Source organism: Anomalospiza imberbis, chromosome 8 (genome assembly GCF_031753505.1).
Source record: "Anomalospiza imberbis isolate Cuckoo-Finch-1a 21T00152 chromosome 8, ASM3175350v1, whole genome shotgun sequence".
Classification (NCBI taxonomy): Eukaryota; Metazoa; Chordata; class Aves; order Passeriformes; family Viduidae; genus Anomalospiza; species Anomalospiza imberbis.
Genome location: NC_089688.1, coordinates 16,075,833 through 16,103,520, shown reverse-complemented (window position 1 = coordinate 16,103,520; position 27,688 = coordinate 16,075,833). Strand labels below are relative to the sequence as shown.

The window sequence follows — 27,688 nt, the reverse complement described above, 5'->3', positions numbered from 1 at the left end:
CCCTCTTTTTTTCTTCAAGTTCAAAACAATCCAATATTGTCACCAAGCTGCAAGCTTGCCAACTCTCTTGCTGTATTCAGCCTAATCTAAACATCCAAACTCTCACGTAGGCAGCAGTAATGATCTCCTTCCACCTCAGAGATGACAAAATGCCCCACCTCCACCCCCTTGTCCAAACTCATCTGCTAGGAGATGACAAGGTCACCATAGTGCAACTGGAAACAGGCAGGAATGCTGAAAATTTGTGGTAATATCTCTTTTTTATTTAAAAATAAACTGCAAATCCCATCAACCTCTTAATTTCAACTTGCAGACAGAAAGGTACCAGGCAGACTGTTCCTATTACTTATCTACTAATGCCCACTTTCTCCCTAATATCTATCGGCACCTTGCTCTGATCTCCCTGCCATTAGGGACTATTAGGCTCCATATCCTCAGCTCAGAGGACATGAAGCCACAAAAGGCTGCTACAGAGCAAGGTTGATAGGTCATCCAAAGTCACCTTAACTTTAGCCCCTCTGCAAGCCGAGGCTTGGGGAGGGAAGACAGCACTGCCTGGCCTCAGAAGACCTCCCAAGTCAGAGCCAAGCACTATTCCAACCTGGAGCAGCCCAGGAGCCCAGCCAAACTATTGTTTCACAGGTTGCAGTAAAAACACATCTTTCACCTGGGAAAAGCCCCACATGGAACAGCAAGCAAAACAGAGCCTAGAACCACCAGCGAGGGCAGCTGTGGTGGTGAGGTTACTCTCCAACTCCTGCCAGCACTGCAGTGGCCCCAGTGGGAGCATGGAGCAGAGCCCTTGATCCTCAGTGTGGGCCACTGGCAGTGGGCCCATCGGACAACGCTGTGGGCAGGTTGTGCAACTGCACCCCAGTTAGGATACCTTAGAGTCCAGGGTGAGTAAAACACATTAGGTGTCACTCCATACCATGGCCTAAGTAGGGCAACAATATTGTCTGTCCATATCGAAATGAGAAGAGCTTGCTGCTTCTATAAATGTGGTGTAGGACCCATTGCCATGACCAGCTCTCTCAGCTATTGGCTGCTGATCCTGTGGTCCTGGCACTTACATCTGTTCCAGATTTTTCTTTCATCACAGGTTTGGAGATGCTATGGGAATATTTGTGGGCCACAGGAAGACAGAGGAGGGAAGGCACTGCATGAAAGCCTGCAGAAAGGCCAAAAAATTGCTGATGGAGGTATGTGGAGACCATAGCAGCAGTAATGAGAAGGAAAAAGCACTTTCATCTTGCTTGAACAACTTCCTGTTATAAGAATCACAGGTTCACATTAAACCAAGACCAGAGAACTGCCACACAGGAGAAAGAATATAAGTTTATTTTAAAAAATAATAATTTAGCTCAAACACAAATGGGATTGCAGAGTGTTGACTGAAGCAGGAAGAACAATATTTATCCACACAACTTAAAACAGACCAATTTTTCTCTCTTGTAGATGATACTTTCAGTGCCCTTCCTTGTCCACAGCTCTGCTTTGGATTTTCATCTGCACATAAAGGTATCTGCTGGGGCTCTTAGTAACAAGGCAGAGGAGAAATGGTGTCTGCTGCACATGAAATGCTGTTCCTACCTCCAGAGCCTCCATGATCCAAAAAGCCAGAAGAGCAACACCAGCATCTAAACCAATGTGCAATACAAAGGGAACAACTTGCACTCCTCCCTGGAAGTCTACCTACCCATGCCCCATTCCCACCAACCTGGCCAAGTGCTCCCACCCACGCCTGAATTCACCCCCCCGCCCACAGGTGCTGTACACAGAGGTGTAGACACAGGCCTTTGCAATACTCCTCCCTCCCCACTCTCTTCTCATCCAGACCTGCAGATGTTTCACCTCTCTCCGTGCCTGCATGCCATACATTTCTTGGCACAGCAGCAGTTCATTTCACAGTGATGGGATATGCCCTGGAACACACCGGCCACTACTGCAGTTTTTTCTCATCTGTGAAGTGGCCTTTCAGGCAATTGCCATTCTGATACACAGGACTTGCCCCCTTCCTTCTGCACCACAGCACAGATTTGTAGAGAACAAATCCAATACCAGCCAGACACAGCAAGAGAAGAGCCAATATGTCCAGGCAGAAGTACTCATACAAGGAAAGGTCATAGACAGCCGGGCGCAGGTAGGGTGCTCCATCGTGACGAAGGATGTACTCCAGCCAGTACACTGTCCTGTTGAGAGCATGCATTGGTCTGTCCAGGTGCAGAGCTGAGATGTGCTGGGCTGCTTTTCTGTAGCTGCAAGGGAAGATGACAAGACATCTATCTTTTGACAGAAACTTCACACCTGAGAAGTGACCTGAGACATCCAGTGATGCTTTCAAGTTCCAAGTAATACCTTGGGAGAGGGGCAAATTTCGTCCATTCTTCTTCTGAAAGCCACTCTGATGACACTTGCCAGCCATGAAGGCACAAGCCAGAGTGTATTTTACTTTGTGTTTTATTAATAAAACTGACAGTTTAGCTTGCAAGTACCTGTTCAGTGAATTCATGTGTATGGTATTCTGTGAGGGGTGTTTGCACCCTAAGACCTCACCCAGCATCAAGCAAAAGTTATACACTTGATGAGTGACCAAACCCTTACAAATTGCAACATCTCTTAATAGGTAAGAAATACAAAATATTTTAAAAATCAAGCTCTCAGAGAGCATTTCAAAAACCAGCAGTTGCACATGTTCCATTAGAAAACAAGAGCCCTGTGTCACTTTTCTGTTCCTGCTTCAGTTCTAGGAAAAAGCAGAGTATATGATTGACAGAAGGAGCAGATGGAGCATTACCTGCAGTTCCCTCTCTGTTTCTACAGAAAGTTTTTGGACAAGTTCAGGGAGGTCCCAATGGGAGGCTGTAATCTCACTCTCCCTGATGACAGGCTGGCATTAAGAGAAGAGGTCTGTTCCCCAGTATCTCAGAAAACTTTCTAAGAACAGTGCAGTCAATCAAACAGGACTAGACCACACTCCTTAGCAGCAAATGCTGGAGTATCTCCTCCTGTGTTGCATCTAAAGATTTTGAGGCACTGATACATCTGGTCAGCTGAGCAATGCTTGCAACTGTGCTTGGTACAGAAGCCACGACAGGCAGGGTAGGGGTCAACACAAAGACACACTGGTCCCTACACAGTGTCTGCACCAAGGAAGAGCTTGATGCTTCCAGATGCCTCACCTGGGGTCAGAGATGACGGTGATGACAGCCTGGTAAAGCTCCTCTTCTTTTACTCTGCTCCAGTCCATGAGGATACCCATGCCCTTCGCCTGCACTCTGGTCATGATGTCAAACTGGTCCCCATAGAAAGGAAATCCCACCACTGGCACACCATGATAAATTGCCTCAAATACACCATTCATCCCACAATGGCTGACAAAAGCTTTCACATTGGGATGGCCTGCAGGTAAAGAAATAGTAGCAAGTCAACGTCCTCCATGCTGCAACAGGGCTACCAGGGGCTCCTCAACACACAATGTTGATGTATTTTAGGGAAAAACAGGCATGCTAAGCAGAGAGGATGCTACCCTTTGGGAACACATCTGGCTTTTGGCAGCCCAGAATTGCTGAGTAGAGCCTGGAGGAGAAGGGAGATAGGAGCCAAGCAGCTTCAAGCAGGTGTTAGGTGCGGATCGTGTTTTGTACAGATCAGACACACAAGAAGCAACAGACTTAGATCCACACAGGTGCTGCTATCCTTATGTACCTTTGCTGTGGTTTGGGCTAAACTCCAGGGGTGTTGCTAGTGGCACACACATACACAGAACCCAGCCTTACCTAGCAGGTCATTCTGGGGCAGCCACCCCATCATCAGCGTATTCTCACCCAGGTTTCTTGGCTTCTGACCAAAATATCTGTGGGAGGAGACAGAGAAAGGGAAAAAAGGAGAAGAGAAACACACAGGGAACAAGAGTAAATTCAATCAGATCAAGAAAGAGAAAGCAGATTCTGTGATTTGAAATTAATCACCCCTCAACATTGTTTTTCATCCAACTCAAGTGACAATGAATCCCAGTCCCTTTTCACCTCCACACCACCCTTTGCGGGAGGCGAGCAAATGCACCAGCCATCTTCTCCACCAAATCGCTTGGAAGAGCTCGGATCCCGATGCCAAAGGAGACAACAACGACACCCGCCTCTGCTGCTTCCACCCAGAGACGCAGACCCTGTGGGCAAAACACACACGGCTGCCTTGAAGTATTGTTGCAGGAAGGCCCTTCCCACTCTTGCCTCTGACAGAGGCAGTAGAAAGCTGTCCATAAAGAAGATGAAGCCAAATCCACCCAGAGCACAAAGCTACACGGTTTTCACCAAGCCATGAACTCTAAAACCACTGGGATTTTTGCACCCAGCCAGGCAGAAATTACTTGAGCATACCCTGGTCTTGGGGAGTTTGCAGGGAGGTGACCAAAACCTGCATTTCATGGCATTATCTCCTGCACTGGAGGTAACACATTTAGTCTTTGACAAGAAAGGTTCTGGAAACAGAGGCACCACAGAGGAACAGCTAGGGCAGAGAAGGAAATTGGAGTAAAAAGAGGAAGGCTAGTTTCCCATTACCACCAAGACAGGAGGCCTGTCAGGGTCTCTAGATGTAAGCTGATACAAGAGACAAAACATCGCAGTCAGGAGTAACAACTTCCTGGAGAGTTCCTACAAACTCTCCAATGTCAAAGGCTCCTGGAGGTGGCAGAAAGTCTTGCTATCTTGACAGGAGACTTCTACCCATCCTTGACAGCTACTTGCAGACAGCAGATTTAGTTTCTGATCACTGGACAGAGAGGTAGCTATAGATCCAGCAAAACCTATAGTTATTTGTCCTTCATTTAGGGGCTACCTGTAATGCTACATAAACAGGTCTGTATCTAGAACAGAGTCTGTACTTTTTTTAACCAAAGCCAGAAGGTAGAAGGGAGAAGAAATCAGCAACCACAGCTGGTGTGAAGCAAACATGGACTATTCCCTCTTACGCCAGGTTGGGCTGAGTCTATTTCTCATTATGTCCTCCTTCAAGTTTCCCATGTATCCCAGTCAGGAGCATTTTAGGGAAGTTTAATAAAAATCTACCTTTGAATATATATGCTTCCTAAAATAAATATGTAGGAGAACATTAATTTTAAAAAATGTTATTAGAAGAAAAATCTAAAATTATTAATTCAGAATATTAATTGTAGTTTAGGGGATCTGAGTACAAAAGAGTTACAAAGCACAACTTACTGTTACTCTCTGGGAGTATTTCTCCTTTGTTGTATGCTTCTGAGACTCAAGCCTATCTTTTCAGTAATGCTTAGAGTGCTCTAAAATAATCCAAGAATCAAAAAGTTTACAACAGAGATATTTTAGTTTCTCCATTCTTTTGAGTTTCACATCCTTTGATCAGTACAACCACTGAAACTGCTACAGAAGAGAAAGTGCTGGTTTTCCTTTTCTAAATAAAAGTACAATGACTCCTAAACCAGATGACTATGTTCTCCATTATAATTGGGCCATAACATTTATCTTTCAGAAATAGCATTGAAGTTGCCAGGGAAGCATGGTTGACCACCAAATGTTCTCACTTTCTCTCAAATACAAATCTATATTTAACCAAGTCCTAATTAGAAGCAGTCAAAATCATAGTGTTTCAAATAGGAGGAAATAAACATTTAATTACATTTCAAGTGGGACGTTCTTTAAGGCACACCTAGACCTACAGAGGCTCTCTCTTCTGCTGGCATCCCATGATGTGGACACAGACATGCCTACCTGCTAGCATGACAGCCACCACCTAGTGCAGGGCTCCAGACTTATCTCCATCATTCTTTCCTTAGGTGCCCTGGGATCTGTTCTGGAAGCTGTGAAGCACATGAGTAATGCCCTAGCAAACAGTTCCCTTCTTTATAAGGCAGGTGTGTACATGGCCAGGTTGGACCAAGCCAGAGTTTTGCAAGAGCTGTGAGGCAGCCACCCTCTGACGCAGCTTTCGGAGCACCCTACGTGTGTTTCATTACCTGCAGGCCGTGCCACATGGGCAAGGCTCATGTGCAGTCAGACAATCTGGAGAGCTTCATTTTAAGATGCCTGATCTCAATTTTTTTAACTGAAAAATATTGGTATCCATAGCATCAGTAAAGTCGCCATCAGAGATCTTGACAGACTTCTAATAATTTGAAAGTTGAAATCTTATCTTCATTTCAGACCCTTAGTCAGGACACTGGGACATCTTGGCTGCCTAAGTTTTATTATCCAGGTTTATTTCCCTCAATGTTTGTAAAAGTGGTAAGACAAGTCTTATTCTGTTCCAATACTGTCTTCAGCCAGAGGCTTTAGGAGCTTGTTCCTCTGAATTTATTCCTGAGATTAGTGAGGCATAGGCTGGAGAAAGCCTTGAGAGGAGTTTTCAGGACTGAACCTTGAGAAAAAGGGGTTGATACCCTTCAGTTTTATACATTTTGGGATTCTGCACTGAATTTAATGAGGAAGAAGAATAGCTCTCCCCTGTGGTTTCTTAAGACTACAAGCTCAAGGGCAGAAATGCTCTGTGAGAAGTAGGGTGAAGGAGAAAATTCTGGATTAACATATCAGTGATGAAACAAGGAAGATTAATTGTTCTTCCCATTTCCACTTTAGCACAGGAGCAAACAAACTATTCATTATCAAGTCCCAGGGGCAACACTTCCATCTTATGAACTCCACACACCATTTTACATGGACAGTGAGGCCAAATCCCACTTCAGAGTGGCCCACTTAATTCCACATCCTCCCTGCAGCCCGGCAACCTTCAGTGTTCTCTGTCCCACCGACGCACCCACAAGCACCGAAACACAGGAGCTTTCCAGACACTTGGGGCTTCAGAACTTTTACAAGGCTCTTCCAGAGAAGATCTATTGAAATGGTGTGACTCTTGTGTGGGGAATAACACGCTTTGATTTTATGTTGTAGAAGGTTGAATAAATTGTTTTTATTAAATTAAATTATATTATATTAGTATTATATTATACTAGAACTATATTATATTAAAAAAATATTAAAGAAAAACTCGTGACTGTCTCCAGACAGTCATGATACAGTTTTGATCTAATTGGTTAACTAATTTAAACAACTTTTACTGATGTTTAAATAACAAATTACTTTTTGGTAAACAATCTTTATAACACATTCTAGATGTGTTAAACAACAGGAGTAGTGAATAGAGATAAGAATTTTTTTTTTTTCTCTTTGAGTTTTTTTACTGTGTCTTACAGTTTTCTAGGAAAAATCCTGGGAGACAGAATCATGTCTCTCTCTGTTCAGAGAATGTGAATACCAAAAAGATCTGTACTAAGTAGCTTTCCCAGTTGATGTGCAATCATACATCAAAGCTTGCTTGCACTTACCACTGGAAGGGGCTTTGCAGGTTCAGCGAGGATTCCCCCTGTGAAAATGACATGGGGGAGTGTTGGACGGGGAAAGTCCAACACCACATCATTACAGAGGAAGAAAAGACTAGTTCCATGAACAAGGTCCAACATGGATGTCTTAGGCTCCACACTATGTTTCTCCATGAGACGTTCAAACTTGGGCAGGATGACCAGTTTTGTAGCCACACGAGTGATTATGTAGACTAGGAGATTCCAAGTCCTACCAAAAAAGCCCATCCTGTCTGTCATCAGGGAGTTGAATTCAGGGACATAGGCAACGGGGGAGGTGGCACCAATCTCTGCTGGGAACCAGAAACCAGTGGAAATCACAGCATATTTGACGTGTAGGATGTGGGCCAGGATAAATCCACACATCTCATTGGGGTCCACCAAAAGCAAGTCAAAGTGCTCCCACTGGAGTTTCTGCAGAAGGGTAGAATTTCCCAGTACTAGGTCACAGTTTTCCAGGTACTTCTCCAAAAATGAAAACACCTCCAGAGAGGTCATCTTCCCTTGAAAGACACGCTTTATCTTCTCCTGCACCCAGGCATCTGCGCTCTCTGTGCTGAAGGTACCCCAATACCTCTGCACGCGGAAGCTGGGCAGGGAGGTTTCCACATCCCGACCTTCGTGGAGTAGCAGCACAGGGTCATGTCCCCGGTCAGTCAGTGCCTCTGCCACCCGCATGAAGACTCGCAAGTGGCTGTCAAAGACTATGGTGGGCATGATCAGCACCTTGGCACAGTGAGATGGCTCCACAGTGAATGCAGTCACTAAGAAAAGAAGAGCAGCAGGGCACAGTAGCACCTTCATCATCTTCATTGCTGCAAGGAAACAAACATGCCATTAATGTAGTATCTCTGTCATGCACTCAGCAATAACAGTTGGGATTGTAGCTGCAAGCCAGGACTCGTGAGCTGGGAAAGGGGAGCAGTCTGGAGTTCTTCACTGGGGAACATCCATCCCCATCCATTCTGCCTTGCCCTAAAAAAAAAAAAGAAAAAAAAAGAAAAAAAAAAGAAAAAAAAAAGAAAAACAAAAACAAAAAAAAAAAACCAAAAAAAAAACAAGCAGAAACAAACCCACAAAAATACCCCAACAACCGAAGTCAGATAGCAGGGGAGTTTTCCAGAAAATCTCTTCTCTGTGCTCCTAAGCCTCAAAAACTAGCAGACTGACTTGCAGAGAGTTACTAAGGGTGAGTGGCTGGAGGAGCTATGGTAGGTCACAGCACCAGCAGGGACACTTGCTGCTCAGTCCCTGTTTACCGCTATAGAACCAGCTCAGCTGGATTTTATTTTTATTTCTGTCCAGCCAGAACAGCTGGTTCTCTCTGAGGCCTTGATGTCTGTGCAAGCTCACAGGGAGGCCTGCAGAGCTTGGTGGAAATGCCAAGAGGTGTGCTCTGGCTTTGGCCCTCACATGGCTGGCAAGGTGCCTTGCTCAGCACAAACAAGGCAGGAGCAAGTCCAGGTCACAGCAGGACGCACTGAGAGGAACCACAATCCCAGAGAGCACAGCAACAGTCTGGACAGAGAGCTGCTCCAGTATGGACCAGTCATGGGAGGCTCTGGGGAAAGGGCTGGGAAAGGAAAGTAGGTGGCAGGATACTCATACACTAGAAGGCGGCAAACCCAGAAGGCAATCCCAGAGATAACATGCAAGACCTGTGGCACACTGATGCCCCTTAGTCACACTCCCAAAGCCGTCATCCCCTCTTCAGTTTGGTGAAACACCCAAGATTTCTGTTGTGTAAGGGATGTTGCTACATCACTGGAAGCGAACGCGCCTCACCCACACCTAGCATTATTTTGGGAGAAGAACTATGTGATAATTATTTGGGAAGAGTCAGAAGCAGAGTAGTTTTCTGAGAACCCAGTTCAGACACGCTAGGAAGCAGCAGTGGGAAGGGGAAGAAGTTATAATCGAAACAACTAGAAGTGGATTTTGTATGGGCCCCACACACTAAGCCCCAGTGGGGCTGCAGGGATGTGATAGAGTGGAATTTGGTACAAGATTTTCTGACAGCTCCTCCAATAGTGCTTGATCAAGTAAGAGGTGGGAAAGAAAGTAATGGACAAGATTCTGCTAAATACAGTCTTCAGACTACCATCAGCAGGCCTCTCTCTGGCTAAACTAAGCACATGAGGATACAGACATGGGAGAATAAAACTGCCCTATGCTTCCTCCAGTGCTTTCTTGTCCCATGTGGGGACAGGACATGGGAAAGAAACAGAGCAGCTGCTGGTTGGGACCCTCCCCTGTTTCAAAGACAATTCATTCCTGCTAGTGCTTGGACTCCCATCCTTCTCACCCAGGGTCAACTGTGTGGCTGTGCCTGCACGAGTGACAAGAAACATGAGAAAAGCTAACAGATACCAAGAGTGTAGTTGGACCCACAGAACAAGAGCTCCAGGAGAATGCAGACAAAGGTGATGGGCTGGAGAGAAGAAAGCATAAGCTCTGCAAGGAAAGTAAGGATCTGCCCAGCATCCTGCCCCCGTAACAGAAGGAAACAGGCTGGCCTGTGACAAAGTATTGGTCACAACAGAGCTACAGTCCACAAAGCTGGTCTAGTACTCAGATTACTTGAGAGGCCCAAAGGGAACTTATCCTGCCCAACACCAGGGAAGGTAAAGCATTTGGCTGTGACATTCACAGCAGATCCAGGAGCACATGCTGCTTCCAGGAAGCAAGGGAAGGATGGCAGCCATGTACTCCTGATCTCCTCTGGGATTGCAGGGAGTTAAGGATAGAAGCAGACATAGGCTTGTCCTGGGGCACCTAGTGGGTCATACATGCACATAAGTATGCCAAGAAGAGTAGAAGAGGTTTTATACGTGGGGTAGGGTGTTTCCTCATTAGGCAACAAGTAAAAGATGAAGAAATAGTCCAGGTAAAAGGTATAGTTATTTAAATTTAAAAACTGTCACCCATCTTCAGCAAGGACTGTGTTCTGCCATGGACTTACGTGCCAGACATTGCTGAGACCCTCAGCTCAGCCAAGACCCTCTGGGGACTACCAAAATCCAAATGACAAGTAAGCTGTCAATCTCAGCCCTCAGGTCAGGGGCAGATGCTGACACAGTGAGACTTGCAAACTGCTTGTGGTGGTTTCATCTCTTCCCAAATCAGGAGCAATCCCTAAAGGTGCTGGCTCAGGAACCTCTTCTCCCTGCCCGAGCAATAAGGGAGACTGTAAATCTTGCTAAGAGGTGAGAGGATGCCAGGCTGCAGGAAAAGACCTTTTTTCCTACTTCAGCTCAATAACACCAGAAATACTCTCTGCTCTGTCCATGCCCAGAAAGGTACCCTGGTCATAGCTTCAGCTTTAGAACTGTGCTGGATACACCAGACACATCCCTGATTTTTAGTGCTATTGGGATAGAACGAAGGCTAATTACCAGCAAAAAGGGCACAAGGGCTTTCTGTCCCTTGTTCAGCAACTAGTCATTGTTGTAGTCTCAGGCTGATGGCAAAGGGGAAGGAAGTCCCAGACCTAGACAAGGGCTAAATGGCCCAGTTTAGGGAAGGCTCAAAATCCACCTGCTCACCTTGCTGGTTTACATCTTACTAACACCGAACAAAAAAGCTGCCCCGTGAGCTCTGCAGCAGGATCCTCCAGCCTGGGCAGCTGCTGTGGCCAGTGCAGCACAGGCTCAGCCCAGATCTCACTATGGGAGCTCAGCTACTGCAGGCAGGTAGTCTTCAGAAATCTTCAAACACTTGGGCACGGGAGTGTGATTCTCTGGGAAGGTGAATTCACAGCTTGTGCCTTGTCAGAGGTGCAAACTCCAGCAAATGATAAAAGGCAAATGACAGATCCCACACTAGGCCCGAGAGCAGAGTAAACAGAACCATCTCCTTGTTTGTGGTCTGGAAGTCCTAGTGGCTACATCACATAAATACTGTAAAAATAACCCTGCTACTGCAAGAGGAAGGCTTGTAAAGAGAGAATAAACTCTTCCCTGTTTTCATGACAAGTGCTTGGCAGTGTCATGCCAGCTGGCTGAGCTACACAGAGCAAAGGCCCTAACATCACAGTTAGCACTGGCAACCAGCATAAGGGTTCAAGGGAACTGTTGGAACAGCCCATACCACAAATGTTTTTAGGTTTCACCACTGCAGCATTCAGGGCAGAGCAGGCACCTCAGTAAGAGCAAGACCTGGGAAAGTGAAATTATCACAGCAAGCAGCAGCATCCCCCCTACCCAGCACAACTGTCCTCCTCCAGCTGCTGGGAGATTGTTTCAAAGCCAAAGCAATGCATTAGTGCTGAAAAGTGAGGCAGCAGAAAGGGAGTAGAGAGGGTACAGCCCTCTGAAATGCTCCTGAGAAACCTCTTACTGGGCTGAAATTTGTCCCATGATTTTGCCCTGTTTAACATGTTTGACAAGGTATGGCTTTGGTATTGATATAAAATTACACCAATCAACTTAAGTGAAATAACCAAACAGCTACAGCTCCAATTTAATTCAGGTGCCTTTTATTAGGCTGAAGTACTAAAACCTCTCACAACAAGCAGTCTAGGCAAAGAACCCCACAAAGAAAGGGCTATGAACAGGCTCAAATGCAAGGACTGCCATTTATATCTCTCTCTCACTTTTTTATATTACCTAGTTCCTGCCCAGGACCTGGAAGCCCATATACATGGGACTGAATTATTTCCCCTCCTGCATCCTAGTCTCTATGCAGCTCTTGCCCACAGTAAGAAATGTTTTCACTGAAAACTTCTCAGGAGTTAACAAAGCAGCAGAATTAATTGAAAAGCAAAAAAATATCTTCACCTGGATGCTCTAAACTCTTCAAGGAATAAGATACTTAAGTTTGCCTGTTCTGTTGAGTATGATCCAAAAAAAACCGGATCATCTGCTACCATCACACTGATGACAGCCAGCCTAGCTGCAGCTAATTTATGGAAGCCAAGACTCTGTGAAAACAGGCAGGTATGCAGCTCCAAGAGCAACTTTGTCACTGCAGGAGGATGTTACACTACAAGCAGGGGCTGCCCGGGGAATCCGTAGTAAAAACCTAGAGGATACAATACTGTACAAAGCAAACAAAGCACAAGTTGAAATAGGGAAGTTTAACCATCAATCATATCCAGCCCAGTGCTAGGTGGGCCTCTGTGCTCTAGTTTTGGTTTATCACTGACTCTGACTTAACCAGAGTCAGCTGGGTAAATTACAGTAACACTAAAACATTTATATTAGCAATATAGCATACTAATATCAGAATACACCAATACTAGCATTAGTATTTTAATATAGAAAACTAAGATAAAGAAAAAAACCCTTCAGATATAAGCATCCCCTGGCAGTCTACATCCCTGAGGGTTTTTTAAAATTTTGTTTGCACACAGACTGAATAGGGCACAGATAGTCTGCTCAGAACAACATATCTTTCTAGCATTTTTCCTTCTACATATTCACGGAAGCCCACTACAAGCACATCAAATGAAGGAAGCCAAGATTCCCAAAGGGCTAAAGGGAACAATCACAGCAGTAATCAGGTCAGCATCAGAATGGTTTATACCTTTCACTGCTTGGTGCTACTGCTGCCACAAAACACCAGAAGTGCTCTGGCTCATCTCTTTTGGACAAAGATTGATGTAGTCCCCAAACAGTTCCTAACTTTTGGTACTTTGGACCACCTTCAATATCCTTCCTGTCTCATTAGAGTTATATGGAGGAAGTTCTACAGGCAAGGTGGGAATCTGTGGGCTAGCAGGAGGTTGCTAGACGATAGATCACTACCAGGGAACCATGATACTAAAGGAAATACTGGTCCATAACAACTGAGAAAAGAAATAAAGATCTGGACCTCAGCTTGTTAAGGTATTTGAAACTGCACACACCTTGAGCTGGGGGATGGTGTCAGACACCACACATCTGCTTTCCCACCTGGCCCCTCATCATACATTAAATCTGTCTAGGTAGTAAGTGAGATTTCCCCCATTCGATATCCACAGGCTTCCTGTTTGTCTTCTGAAAGGAACAGAGATGGTTTGTGACACCAGGGTGCTCTGCAATAAAAAGTTCTTCCGGACAGCCTTTTTCTCTTACAACACAGTTGCAAGACAGAGCAGCTGATGTGAGACTGTGCCCCATGTGAGTGGTCTGAGGTCTGCTGTGTGGAAGCAAGTCAGAACATTATTTGTAATCCCTGGAAAAGGAAAGAACAGCTTGGGGCCATTTCCAAATGGTCATGTGAGCCATAGACCTCAAAGTGAGAGCACATGACAGGGCAGAGAAGAAATTATGTTTGTATGACACTCAAGTTAAATAAGTTCTTCAGACTGCAGAGAAAACTAGGAAGATACAGGTGCACCAAACCTTAGAGAAGCAGTCAAGAGGAGGAAGTCTTCCCATTTACTGCCTTGCCATTTCAGCTTCTTTCTGCAGAGAAGCACCACATTTAAAGAAAAGTTATTAAACACCCTAGAAGGTTGTGAAATCTTTGTGTAGAAAGCTATGGGGACTGATAAAGTCCTGACAGACAAGTTTGATCACATTTGACAGTTACAGGAGTAGAGAAGCTAGGGGTGAGTCTTATCTTCAATGAAACAATTTACACCCTCACGTAAAAGAAACTCACAACCAAACCAAACAGCTTCTTGGCTCTGAGCACGCCAGAGGAATGAGACCCGGCTGAGCTGCCGTAAACAGAGGTTGAAGAGGGTTGCATAGGAAGAGGAGGCAGAACAGGAGATGGAAGATACTCCTGAGATGTAATCTTCTAAAGGAAGATGAAGCAAGTTACACAAAAGCGCTCTGAACGCGTGCCCGTGCGCCAATGCTCTAGTCCTACGCATTGAAGCAGATGCTGAACTCGCGCCCGTCAGCAGCCTCGCTGGAGCAAGCCGGGCTGCACACACGCGTCCGGGCAGAGCTGGGACCAGGCTGACAGCCGAGAATTCAGACCGAGTCCCTGTCCCCCTCTCCCCGGCCGGGCAGCGCTCAGGTACCATCAGCCCAGCCCAGCCCTACAGCGCTCACTGGAGCGCTGCTGGCAGCCCCCGCCCGCAGCCACCCCGAGCCACCGCCCGCAGCCACCACCGACCCCGCCACGCCGCAGGGCGGAAGGACCCTCCTTGCACGGCAGCCGGACAGGACACAGCAGCCGGCAGCGGGGCAGCACCGCCGCTGCGGAGCCGAGCAGCCTCGCCGGTGGGACGCGCCGAGAAGCACCGTCCGCAGCTCCTCCCGGGCCGCCCGCCCTTCCGCCGCGGTGCCGGCACCCACCTGCAGCGAGTCCCGGCGGAGCGCGGCCCGAGTGAGAGGCGCGGCCGTGCGGGAAGTGGGAGGGAAGAGCGGGAGGAAGGGAGGGATGCAGCCGCCACCCGCCCGCCTTCCCCTTTCAAGCCGGCGGGCACAGGTGGGGCCGGGCGGCGCAGCCCCGGCCCACGGGCCGCACCCCGGGCCGAGCTGAGCCGACCCCAGGGCTGTGGAACGAAGGCAGGGCGAGAGAGGGACGCGGTGGGCGCAGAGAGCTGGACCAGCTGCCCCGGCAGCTGCAGCTTGTGCCTCCGGCCCGGCCAGTGCGTCTGATCGCCGTCAGGGCATCTCTCCAGTGACCGCTGCCCGGACACCCCCAGGGCCAGAACCCCCTTGAGAGGAGGGCAATCGGAAGACGATATTCAGGACAGCGAAAGGGAAAGGGCGGTGCACAAGGGAATCGGGATGTGAGGGACACTGCTCCAGCACACACCAGACGGGGATGTCCTGTTGGTCCAGTTCCAGCACTAATAACAGCTGTAACTGCACCACTGAAGCACAAGGAAACCAGCCTCTACAGCAGGACAGCAGAAGAGCAGAGATGTAGGCTAAGTATGTCTAGCAGCTGCAAAATCTTGTGAAAGGATGAGTTTTTCCCAGGAGTGTCAAGCATGTCACTTTGAGAGTCTCACAAAGCATTTCCCTCCCCAACGCTTGTTGTTCTTGCTCAGTCAGGTGCTGATCTCCAGCAAGGCTAATGAGATTCTTTGCATCCTATGCTGAAACTTCAGACAGCATTATATCTTCTCCTACAGCATCACATTCAAGGTGGAAGGCTGTGGCAAAGTGTTAGTTACAGAGCAACAGAGAGCCCAATGCGTGTGGTGCGTCATCCCACCCTTTCCAGAGAACCATAGTGCAAGAGGTAAAATTGAGCATTACAGCATTCAAGATCTCCACAAGGCCCTACCTATCAGCAAGTTTCTTTTCCTTGCACACATAGAGGAAGAAATCTAAGGGGACACAAATCAGTTACTTTAACTAGATCTATACAGGGTTTTTCAGTTATGCCTATTCTTTCTTCCTCCTATATGCTGGTGCTTATAGGGCCAACTACAATACAGCTGATTTGGCAGCAATATTTGAGAAGACCTGATGATATTCTGATGAAAAGGGACTTGTGCAGCTTCAGTTTTTGATATAAGCTTCTAGTATCTTACCCAAATTTCCCAGTCACTCACTAGCCAGCTGCACAGGCCACCTTTTACTTCTGAGGGTCTGTTACATGTCCACAATCATTTAAGTAAGATGACAAGAAGTAGTTGTAGACAGAAGTAGACAGTGCTGTTACCCCCAAGCACTGGTACCCTCCCTTTTCCCACCCACTATCCCGCATCTTTAACTACCAGATCCACTCAGACTACAAAGGCAGCATCTTTATTTTCTGACACATTAAATTCTCACATTTTATACTTTTTTAAAAACCTCAAAGCGTAAAAGTAAACAGTTTCAAATGTAAGTTCCTGATAAACAGAAAAGAGAGCAAATGACAAGATGATGTTCAAATCCCCATGCAGAAAATACTCTTCTCCCCTTCCTTTGGCCTCTAACCTTTACTTTCTTGTAATAACCATGGTCTCCTGGGCCCCTCTGCACTTGAATCCAGGCCCCAGTGATTGTGCAAGCTGGGGGGGGGGGGGGAAGTCCTGAAAAATGCTCACTGGAAAAAGTTGCCATTCATGTACATGGGGGTGGCTCATCAAGTCTCATCCCAACCCTCAATTAGGTGACACTGCTTTGCACACAAACACAGCTCCCTGTAACAAGGCTCTTTTCACTGGCACCCTTTGGGGAGGAAATAGAACCATGGAAATCAGGCCCTGCACCACCTCTCAGTGGCTGGCAGTTTCATCACGTGGGGTAACCATATCTCACAGCCCACTATTCCATTTCCCAACATGCACTACCACTATTCAACTCATACTGGCTGTGGGCTCAACCCACTGCTCCTCAAACTAGTTAATTTAACCCACCTAACAGAGAGCAAAGTATTTGAGGGAATATTTTCTACCAGATGCAAGCTGCACCTAAGTATGGAAGCAGTCCCACAACTGAGTGAATGCAAGCCCACCCCTCAGCACACCATTACACTGTTAATTGCTCGTGAAATCTGAGTTTAGGCTGCAAGTTTCTCAACTTCTTTGTGGCTCCCCATACTGAACATACACTTGTAGCTGGTACTTCAAACCTTACAGCACCAGGGTTTGCCCTAGTGCTAGGGGGAAACTGGCATTTTACTTCTCAAGGATTTAACTGATGGAAAACAACTCAAAGACCAAGTGATTCAACTCAGAAATTTAAGGCATTAATGATACATTCACCTTGACTTCTAACAAGCTGCAGCTCACACTGCTGGCAGTAAATGTAAGCTGGCACATTTTATGTTCAGACAGAACAAGGAGGAATGCCACACTGCAGCCAGAGCCTCTGAAACAGTAACACTGCTTATCCAGCCCTGCCTTTTGCTAAGAGGCCTCCATCTCCTCAGTCTCCTTTTCCCTTCCCATCAAGAGAAACTTCGCAACCCCCATGCAGTCAAGTTTCTGTACAATTTCACTCCTCAGCTACACTAATGCAAGTGTCATTAAGAGTGCCACAGCAGTACTACAGACCTTGGTCTTTCTGACAATAGCCCCCACCTTGCAACTCCAATCAATACTATTACTCAACTACTACACCGTATTTAGAGACTGCTTCTCCAAGTACTCTGGTTAGTGGCCTCCAAAGGAGTGCAAGGAAGAGGAAAGTAGGTATTTATTGCAGGGTGAAACCACAAAACAGAACAGAAAAGGAACCCTTGTCACACTACTAGGGTAAACTTGAAATGTCAGGTGGGGTTGGGGATTACAGCCAGAGTGCTCAAATCAGTTGTTCTTACAGTAACTAGTCAGAGACAAGTGATAGTACTTGCCTTTTCAAAGGTATGAGAGTTAAACTGGCTGAAAAAGAAATGGGAAGTTAAAATACAGGACAATGATTTCTCTTTCTTCTACTAGATGGGCAGGAAACCAAAAGTAAGAATCACTTCCAGCCTTTTAAAATAAGACTGTAGAAAATATAAGTCTTGGCGGTCACCCTAGTGGTGCCAATAACACCAGCTTAAGGATGGTTTCAAATTAGGAGACTAAAAATCAGAAATAAAACAGGGAAACATTTGACCATTCTCCCACATCCCTACACTGGAGCTGCCTGCCCCACAAGGGGCATGGGGAGGTAGCATTCCAGGCAGGCTTGACACCCATAATGTCCATATGCCCACGCAAGGTGATCTGGTGAGCAGATGGTTTCCGAACGCCAATATTCTCAGTCACTTTCAAACTTGACGGAATTGACTTGGGTTGATATAGTGCCCCCACGGTAGCTGCCTCGCTTTTTCTTTGTTTTCTCATGACGGAAAGATTTGCCTTTAGTGTATTTCAGGATGTTGTTAGCTTTCTCACCCCAGTCACCAGCTGCTCCTTTCTGTGAGGGATGGAGAGGGGAAAAAGAAATTCAAGTCAGTACCCAAGAGAGTGAGGGCAATGCTTTGCACCTCACCAAACCCACCAAACCCCAGCACGTTTGCACAGGAGCGATACCACTCTCCCATGCGCCTCCTGGTGGAAGAAGTCTCACCAAAACTGCTCCCCAGAAGCACACCGAGGCTGCTCTGCAGTCATGTACTTCCAGAGACCAACTGTTACCACTCTGGCACCATCTAGCCCTACCTTTGCTTCAAATGAGTTATCAGCCACACGGGCATCCACCTCAATCTCTTCTTCCCTTACGCGGCGGAATGGCGAGGAGGGCTGTTGGAAAAGAAAATGAGATACAGTAATCACATACACACAATGTTCCTTTAGTAACAACATCCTTCCTTGCCCTGCAAATACAGAACCCTGTTCACATCACCTCAAATCTTTAAGTGTTTCTCAGATTCATCATTCTTTCCCTGCTTCAGATCAGGAGTGCTCCTGTGCAAGTATATCCAATCAGCTTTTGCCAGAATAATAGTATGTTCTTATGTGCACTCCCTAGGGTTCTCCAGACAAGGTTAGAGTGCTTAAGGAGACAGCAAAAATACAAATAATCCTGTGGGCGCAGCCACCCAGAAAAATCCCAAACCAGCCTACTTGTTCAGAATGCAGAGATGCCTCTTCACTCAGTTGCCACAGTCCACCCTCACTCACCCGTTTCACCTTGGGAACTGTGTGTGGTGTTTTGGCTTTGATCTTTGCTTTTTTACTGTGTGGTGTTTCTGGCTCCTGAACATCTTCCCTCTTCTGTTTCTTCCCGACTGTGCCTGTTAGATGTATAGCAGCAGAACTTTAAAGGCAGTGTTGGGAAAAGTAATGGCTTCTGTTCCCCAGAAAGCAAACCCAATATTGACACAGGTGTAAGAACTGGTGCCTTGCATTACTTCACCCAGAAAACAGACTGCTGTACCAGACACTAACAAATTCTGAGTCAGCAAGGACCTCCCCATCCTATCCTAATGGATACAATTTTATGCAATAGGATAGCTCTCTATGAATGATTTTGCATACTTGAGACAGTTCTGTTAGCCAAAATTTGCCAGATTTTGGTTTCATACTATATGCACTTAGACACATCACTAGTGCATCACTAGTTGTTTTCCCCCTGGAGGGTTAAAGACTGAGATTGTGCACTGGGGCATCAACTGTGGTGTCCCACTGCACACAGACAAGGTCCTCCAGCAGTCTGCTTTGCTGTCATTAAATCTTGTGCATGCACAGATGGCAACTGGCAACTACACAGAAATGTACTTCACATTACCACAAATTTCACTGCCAGCAGCTATGCAATGCAGACAAAAAAGATCCCACCAAATTCAAAACTAGCCCTTCCCTCTTACCACTGCACCAAATGGCACAATCTAATAACACAGAGATTAGAATGAGTATTGTTCCAGAAAGTCTTCCATTCATGCTTAGTCAGTAACACTGCCTGACAGACCCACTTCCCACGCTGCTGGTAATACCTCCATTGACTTTTCCAGTCTCTTCTTCAGAGCTGCTTTCACTGCTACTACTGCTGCCACCAGCTGGCTTAGACTTCATGCTGTTTGCAGATACTGCAGATGCTTTTGCTTTCTCTGTGGAGGCAGTGGCTTTAGAACCATTCTGCACCCCCTTCACTGCCTTTTTAGGCTTTCCATCCTCTTCACTGGAACTGTCTGATGAGCTGCTGCTACTACTAGAAGCAGCTGCCTTCTTCCCCACAGCTGCTTTTGCTGCCCCTGTAGATTTGGTGGCTGGTTTTCCTGCTGGCTTTTCTTCTTCACTGCTTGAGCTATCAGAGTCAGATGTGTCTGCTTTGGGAGCTGGAGTAGAAGGTTTGGACAGTGGCTTAGCCACTTTGCCAGCTGGTTTAGCTGGAGGGCCTTTCTTTTTCTCATCCTCAGAACTGCTGGAGCTGCTATCTGAATCAGAGCTACTTTGTGCTTTCTTTGTGGCAGCTGGTGACTTCTTTGCTGCAGGGGTTGCTGCTTTAGTTGTGGGCTTCACAGGAGCTGCCTTCTTGTCAGAACTATCAGAATCTAGAAGGGAAAGAAAGAGAGCAATCAAGACTGAGTCCCATTCCTTTAACACAAGGCTAACATTCAGATTCAGTGTTGATACACAGTATGCTTCATCATCTGCTTGAAACAATATTGCAATGGGTATTCCTGTCCAACCGCACCCTCAGACCCTGCCCAGAAACAGAAAGGCCTGAACAAGAACAACATGCATGTAGAAATTGTCTTTCTCTCCCACCCCAATACCTGAGCTGTCTGAGGAAGAACTGGAGTCTTTCTTTGCTTGTCCAGGCTTGACAACTACTTTTGCTGGTTTGGAAGTATTCTTTATTGCAGGTTGTTTAGCAGGGAGCTTATTCCCTACCTTCTTTTTATCATCTTCAGAGCTAGAATCTAAAAAAACAAACAAAAAAAAAAAGCATTATTCAAGTTAATAGGCTTCATGTGCAAGTTACTTTAGTGGTAACATGTATGTAATTCATGGGTAAGTGAAAAGCAAAATAGCTTGTGGCTCAAGGCTGAGCCGCTAGGTAACTGGCAAGCATCTGATGAACACCTGAACCGTCAAGGCACAGCATTCATTTTTCCACACATCTTTGCTGGGAGAAAGTGGTAACAGTTTAAGTTGTTCACTAATGCATGCACAAGGAAGAAAATATTTGGAGAATAATGTAGAAGAGGTACTGAATAAAGAACTTTAGAGAAAGTAGCACTATCATCAAACCTGGGGAGAAGAAACATTGAAAAAATAATCTATGTGGTAAGGATTAAAAAAAAATATTAAAAATTAAGAGATAAAGTTGACAAAGCATACAAATTGAGGCAGCAACACCACAGTATCTCATTTTAGCTAACTGCTGCTCTATCAGATGAGATAGCAGCAGTTTGAGAATGGAGACTCAAGTACAAATATACCTTTCTTTGTGTTATATGGATCTGGAATACTAAACCTGATCTATTCCAGTATTTCTGAACATTTTAGCAACAGCAATCAAAAACTTGACAATTTTGAGATAAACTAGGTAACAAAACCAGAAAACACAGAACAGCTGACACCCAATGGTGTGTCACACAACCTAGTGCTAGGGCTAGCTGTCTGCAGACAGACAGGCAGCTGCTACCCAGTCCCTGCTATGCCACCAGAGATGTGAGATATGCCAAAGGAGTATCTTGAACTCAGAGGGAAATTGCAGCACATAGGGAACTTACATGGGAAGTACCAAACTTCAAACCTGATCAACACAAGAGACAAAGTACACTGCTCCCATTTCTAGGGTCGCATTAGAAGAAGGGAGGCATCTTCTAAGTCTATTTTGAACTTCATATGGTGATTACATTTTTACTTCAGAAACTTCTCCAAACACAATGGAATAACAAACCCCAAAAATCTCAAGACACAGACACTCAAGAACATTTCAACCATTAAAAATCTGTGAGAAACCTGATTCACAGCTCCCTGCCCTTTCCATCCAGCAGTATGAAGACTTTTCTACACTTGCCAGTGGTCTTCTCTAGTGGTCACACTCCACCTTGAATAGCAGGCTGCTGGTTTTCAATTTCATATCTTGCTAGTCATGGAGACTCTGAAACATTTAAGCTCAAACACTAAAGCTCTTGGATACACCACTATGGAGCAACTTGGCCAGTAAAAACATTAACACAAAAGAATCAGAACTAGATTTCTTGAATTACCTGAGTCACTGTCAGAACTGGATTCGGCCTTCTTGCTAGTCACAGCTTTCTTCTGGGGGGCAGGGATTGTTTTAGCTACTACTGCTTTGCCTGCAAAAACAAGTTTAAAATTAATAGGCCACATCCACACCAAACCTTTGTCCCTAGATCCAAACCTTAGCAGATGTGAAAAAGCTCCATTCTCAGTATACGAGCCACTCAGCCAGCCTACTGGAAGCCATGCAAGAATTTGGCTTATTCCCACTAAACTAGATCCCAATGACTTTTCAAATCAGCATGTACAAATGCAACCCGACCATAGTTCAGATCCACAAGTTGTACACAGTGTTGTCTGGGATGCCTTCAAATTAGTCAGAAGCTTCCAGAAGAGCAAATAGCACCACAGAGCAAAGACAAATGGCTTTTTCAAGGAAGCCAAGACCTTGCAAAAACCTTGTTGGCACAATGTAGTACTTCCCCTGCAGTCTCTCCTCCTCACAATGTACCTGCTTTTGCCTTTGAGGGCACCTGCTCTGCCTCATCACTGCTGTCTGAAGAGTCACTGCTCTCAGCCTTTTTTGCAGGAGCCTTAGCAAGGCCCTTCTTTGTCTGTGTTCCTTGAGGAGGTGGTACAGCACTGTATGGACCTATGAAGAGAAACACAGCATTCAGATGTCTGCATGACAACGTGAGCAGCACAAGGTGTTTGTTGTAGTAAGAATAAAGCACTTCTGCTATTCACTTCCATTTATTCCCCTTCTGTAGCTACAATCCAAAACTAGTTTATAATTTGAAAGATTATACCCACCCCACTGCTGCCTCCTTGTTTCTACTGAGTTTAACTCTCCTCTTGGGATTCAGCTGACCCAACCATCTCTGCAAAAGTTTTCTCTGCACTTTTAGAAGAACAGGAGCTTGTCAGCAGACTTTTACAGAAAAAAAAAACAACCCAGATATGTCAATTTTTCATTGTTTTCATTTATTGCCTTCTCAAATCCTCTGGTTAGAGAGTCAGACTGACCTTATATGATTGACTCACTATTCAGACCAGCTCTCTACTGGAAGCCTAAAGACATTATACCACACTGAACAGAGGCCCATTGAGCCCATCAGGACTGCAACTGAATGGCCCTGGATACTTCACAAAAAAAAACCCTATTTAGTATTTTTTACGTACCAGATTTTGGCTTTTGTTTTGCAGGTGGCTTTTCATCATCTGAGCTGTCAGATGAGTCCTCACTGCTGGAGCTTTTCTTGGCCCGTTTGGTTTTCCCCGGACATGTCTGAGTGGCTGCAGGTTTTGGCAGAGGTGATTTCTTGGGAGCAGCCTTATCAAAAGAAATATATATTAAAAAAGGAAATTGCAGAAATCTTGTGGGGACAACTGGATGTGGATCTTGTTTAATTCCACACCTCACTTAAGAGCAAATTCTCAAGACAAAGGGAAAAAGACTAACCGAGATTCTCAAATGCAAATTTTAAGAAACACATGAGTATTATTATCTTTCTAGCTCCTCTACTATTGTTTTCTGCTCCATGAACCCCTAATGACGAGCTCCTCTGGACAAAAGGGCAGAGGACTGACTGAAATTTAGCAACTGCCACATGATTAAATACAACTATGATTATTTTTGTGTTGCAGGAAACATTTTTAAACACTTGCTAGTGGAAAACTCAAAGTAACAGCTAAACATGAAAGAGTTAGGCCAAAGCGACTTTATATAATGGAGACACAATATAGTTATGACACAACAAGATGTCTTCTTGTAAAGGAAGGAGCAGAGAAAGTAGTAAGGAGATATTAGGGAAGAAAGCAGTACATGGAGAGATGCTAGAACACAAAATCCCACCATATGAAGGAGAAGCAGGTGTAAAAGTTATGTCCAGCACAGCATCTGTGTATTCTGTGCCTGCAAGATAATACCCAGTGTTACAGGACTTCTACACTGTTCATTAAGTTTTTCATAGTCTAATTTACCTTTTTTGGTGCAGCCTTTTCCTCATCAGAATCTTCACTGCTGCTGCTACTACTTGCTGCTTTTCCATTGACAACTTTGGTGGCTGCGTGGGCAGCTTTACTTCCTTTTGAGAGAAGTAAAAAGGGACATTGCAAAACATGCTATGTAGATGAGGGATAATTACATTAAGCAGTCAGTATCTCAGAGAGAAAAGAAACACAGAAGCCTACAGAGCAGATTAAGTAGTACTGCTTTTGCAGTAGCACTGCAAAACTGTTGGTTTATCCTACTGCAACCTTAGAGAAAGTTTTCTGGAAACTGTCTTGTAGCTCATGGGAAGTTCCAAAACTAAAGGCTTAGTAAAGATCTTGCCTGCTTTTTGAGGGGAAGACAATGGTAAAAGCAAAACATAAACAGTTATTCAAACAATGTGGTGCTCAGGACCAGATGTTTCATTTGCATTAAGTTCTACACCTCTATGTCGGAAGAGACTAGAGTGGAGTGCAAATGGCAGTGAAATCAGATATTCAGACTGCTATGTTAATACACATGTCTTTGCATGTAGGTACAGCCCCCAGCACTCCTCCCCTGCTTTTTTGATTTTGCACTTTACTCATGATACACAGTAACAGGCACCTAATTTAGGTGTTGCTGCTTTTGGTGGTTGCTTCTTTGGTGCTTCTTCATCCGAGCTGCTTGAGTCAGAACTGGAACTCTCTGCTTTCTTCTGAGGCTGGATTTTGGCTCCAGCTGGCTTTACCACAGGTTTTGCACCTTTCTAAACAACAGCAGGAAAAACTGATTAAGCCTCAAAGTCATGAAAAGAAAACAAGGCTAATAAGATGAACACATACACAGAGTGTACAAACAGCTGTCTTTCACAGAAGTCACCATTTAGATTTGAAAACACCACTCAAATTAGTGGTCAGGGTCCAAAAACCCTGGGAAAATAGTTTTGCTCTAGAAAACCTCCCAGAAATGCACATCAGTCTTCAGTTTTGCCTCCTCAAAATGAGGCAGCTCTGAGGCTGGCACTGTTCTCTTCTCTTCTCTACAGATCCCACTAGCTTGAAGACTGAAAATACTGACTGGGCAACTCTAGCTGGTCTCCTCTAGTGTACAATGTTATCACTCTTCCTCCCCTGACATCATTCTTCCTTGCCTCCACTTCAAGACCATGACTGAAAAAGCAAAGAGAAGACTCTCTTTTTACATAAACACACACACACACACATACATACATATATATATATATATATATATAAAAAGATCAAACTTATAGTACCGAATCTTTCTTTGCAAAGGAAGTAAGCCCTGGCAGTCTTAGGATAAAAGCAAGGACCAGATTTGGATATAAAACAAAGTGGTGCAGGACAAAAAATTAACTTTTCCTGGGATCAGTCCAAATTGCACTACAGAAATGTCTTTTTGCATTGTATCTGCACCAGCATGGGCACTTCATAGTTCAGGACAAGTGAGCCCAATATCCCATGCAATTCTGTTGGTTAAATTTGCTAGTATTCATCATTAATGATGCTGGAAAGAAAAGCCAACCTTTGCTGGCTTCTTCTCCTCCTCCGAGTCTGAATCATCACTGGAGTCCTCACTGCTGCTCTCTGCCATCTTGGCTGCAGGAACTGCTTTTGCTTTGGGCACAGCTGATGCTTTAGCTGCAAAAAAGGGACAGCATACATTGATGACAAGTTAATTCACAGTTTTCAAGTATCTATATCTTGCACTAGTGGGTGTTAGGGCAAAAGGATATATTAAGGTCCTTAAACCATGACTGAAGTTCGTAACACTGACTTTGTTTCTTGAGCAGTGTGTGGCAGACTGCTCTAAAATGGGTAAGCAAAAAGATAAAACCATTCCAGACTTTTTCTTTGTCACACACAGATTTAAGTGCAGACTTCTACCACCAAAGAGGACATCCCAAAAAGAAAGAGCACCCCTCAAACTGAGATAATATTAGCTGGGTCTGCATACCTTACAGCCTAAGAAAACCTGCTGAACAAGTACCGACTGGGGCTTGCAAAGAGAACCACTGCAATGTCGTGTTAAGGTTCCAGACACCCAAACGTGTTTTGGCCAAATCTACTTCCTGGTTACTGATTGCTTTTCAATAATGTGGAGCAAAAAAAAAAAACCCAACTTTTGTTTTATGTTATATTTACAACCGTCCTTATCAAATAAAAATCAGATCTAAATTCAAATTCAGCTTTAGGATGGCTCAAGTTGAACACATATTCTCTTTCTGTGTCTCTCCCTCTCCTCATTTATTCTTTCCCTCCTGCAAACCTACTGCTAGACACACACAATCTCGTGTACAGTGATTAATGAAAGATACAAGGACAGTTTCAGATAAAACAGGAAAATCTAGCTCACCACATAGCAAAGTGCAGCACAGGGATATATATTTTTGGTAGCACTAGTACACGAGCTCTAAAGAAAAAAGGGTCGCAGCCTCACACAAGCAGCAGGTGAGTAAGGATACCTGCCGCTTCTCTGGAATGGCTAAAACCTTTCAAGGGACACAAACCGCTGTGCATAAATTTTAACAAAATACAGAGATCAGCCTTAACTAAAATGAACCCATCTTCCATGCCATGGGCAAAAGACCTGCCAAAACCGAGATCAGTCAGTACAAACCTAATCCCTGATAGCTGCTGAAAGACCTTAAAGGAGCTACTGAAGGTGGGCTGTTAGCGCACCTGAGAAGCCAGTGGCAAACCCAATGGCGGTGCGCACCAGGGCCGCGCACCGTTAAACCTACCAGGCTTCTTGGCCGGGGGCTTCTCATCCTCTTCGCTGGAGCTGTCGCTGCTGCTGGCGGACGGCTTCCTCTTCGCCTGGGCGCCGTTCGGGACCAGCTTTCTCTTCTTGGCCGCTGGAGACCTGCGGGCAGAAGGGCTGAGCGAGGCTCTGCGGGGGGCGGGCCGGGCGGCGGGCACCCGCAGCCCGAGGGACTTACCGCAGCCAGTAGGTGAAGATGTCCAGGAGGGAGGCCGCGTTGGGGTCCTGCTCCTTCTGAAGCGAGAGAGGCCACAGTCAGTCGGTCGGTCGGTCAGTCGGTCGGTCGGTCAGTCGGTCGGTCGGTCGGTCGGTCAGTCAGTCAGTCGGTCGGTCGGTCGGTCAGTCGGTCGATCGAAGACCCCCGTCCCGTCCCGTCCCGTCCCGTCCCGCCCCGGCCCGGCCCGGCCCGCTCCCCGCTCCCCGCTCCCCGCTCCCCGCTCACCGCCGCCGCCTCCCTGGCGAAGGCGCGCGCGGCGCCCTGGCAGCCGCTCTCGCGCAGGAACGCGAGCACGAGGGGGAACAGGTCGCTGGGCACCGCGCGCCGCTCCGCCATGATGCCCACGCCGACACGTGCCGCGCGCGCACGCGCCGGCGCTTGCGTGCGTCCGTGCGTGCGTGCGTACGCGCCTGCGTGCGTGCGTGCGTGGGCCGCCGCGGCCCCGCCCTTACCGCTTTCGAATTGCCCGGGCGGCGCCAGCCCGGCGTGAGGGGATGGGAAGGGCCCGGCCCGGCGTGAGGGGATGGGAAGGGCGGGCCCGGCCCGGCCCGGCCCTCCCAGTGCTGGTGCCGGCGGCAGGGCAGCGCGCCGTGCCGAACGGCTGCCTGTGGTGCGCAGGCAGGAGAGGGGCTGGGGACCCGGGAGTGCCCACTCGGCTCTGGAAGCGGGAAGACTTTAGTCCGCTTAAGCCTCACCAGTTTCCTCCTACCTGTGATCCGTTTTACATCGCTGAAAGGCGAATGCTGCGGGAGTGCTGCAGAGCCGGAGCTGGGTGGCTCTAGGGAGGAGAGCAGGCGGGGAGCTGCGGGCAGCTGAGTGCTGGCAGCGCCCTCGGCAGCACGGAGCAGCCCCGCGGGGCGGCGGGCACGGAGC

At 46.3% G+C, this 27,688-nt stretch overlaps 2 protein-coding genes and 1 long non-coding RNA gene across 4 annotated transcripts; 1 reads left to right on the top strand and 2 right to left on the bottom strand.

The window, feature by feature from the left end:
- Positions 1-1,325: 1,325 nt before the first annotated feature.
- On the bottom strand, positions 1,326-14,768 carry LOC137477994 (2-hydroxyacylsphingosine 1-beta-galactosyltransferase-like). The gene is made up of 6 exons (XM_068197465.1): positions 14,626-14,768; positions 7,358-8,205; positions 4,029-4,168; positions 3,780-3,856; positions 3,183-3,402; positions 1,326-2,258 (listed from the first exon to the last, which is right to left on the bottom strand). The coding sequence occupies exons 2-6, from the start codon at positions 8,201-8,203 to the stop codon at positions 1,943-1,945; spliced, it is 1,599 nt and encodes a 532-aa protein (XP_068053566.1). The 5' UTR covers positions 8,204-8,205; positions 14,626-14,768; the 3' UTR covers positions 1,326-1,942.
- On the top strand, positions 6,080-7,850 carry LOC137477995 (uncharacterized). The gene is made up of 2 exons (XR_011001332.1): positions 6,080-6,878; positions 7,310-7,850. It is a non-coding gene; the product is annotated as an uncharacterized lncRNA (long non-coding RNA).
- A 1,245-nt stretch (positions 14,769-16,013) lies between the features above and the next one.
- Positions 16,014-27,190, bottom strand: NOLC1 (nucleolar and coiled-body phosphoprotein 1). 2 transcript variants are annotated; one of them, XM_068197463.1, is made up of 14 exons: positions 27,041-27,190; positions 26,777-26,832; positions 26,579-26,700; positions 25,360-25,475; positions 24,442-24,583; positions 23,826-23,929; positions 23,025-23,175; positions 22,354-22,494; positions 21,869-21,958; positions 20,423-20,569; positions 19,640-20,197; positions 18,828-18,940; positions 18,366-18,446; positions 16,014-18,120 (listed from the first exon to the last, which is right to left on the bottom strand). In XM_068197463.1, the coding sequence occupies exons 1-14, from the start codon at positions 27,149-27,151 to the stop codon at positions 17,962-17,964; spliced, it is 2,091 nt and encodes a 696-aa protein (XP_068053564.1). In that variant the 5' UTR covers positions 27,152-27,190; the 3' UTR covers positions 16,014-17,961. The 2 variants fall into 2 exon arrangements, with proteins under 2 accessions (XP_068053564.1, XP_068053565.1); XM_068197464.1 differs by lacking the exons at positions 25,360-25,475; positions 26,579-26,700; positions 26,777-26,832; positions 27,041-27,190 and adding an exon at positions 24,697-24,716.
- Positions 27,191-27,688: the final 498 nt, after the last annotated feature.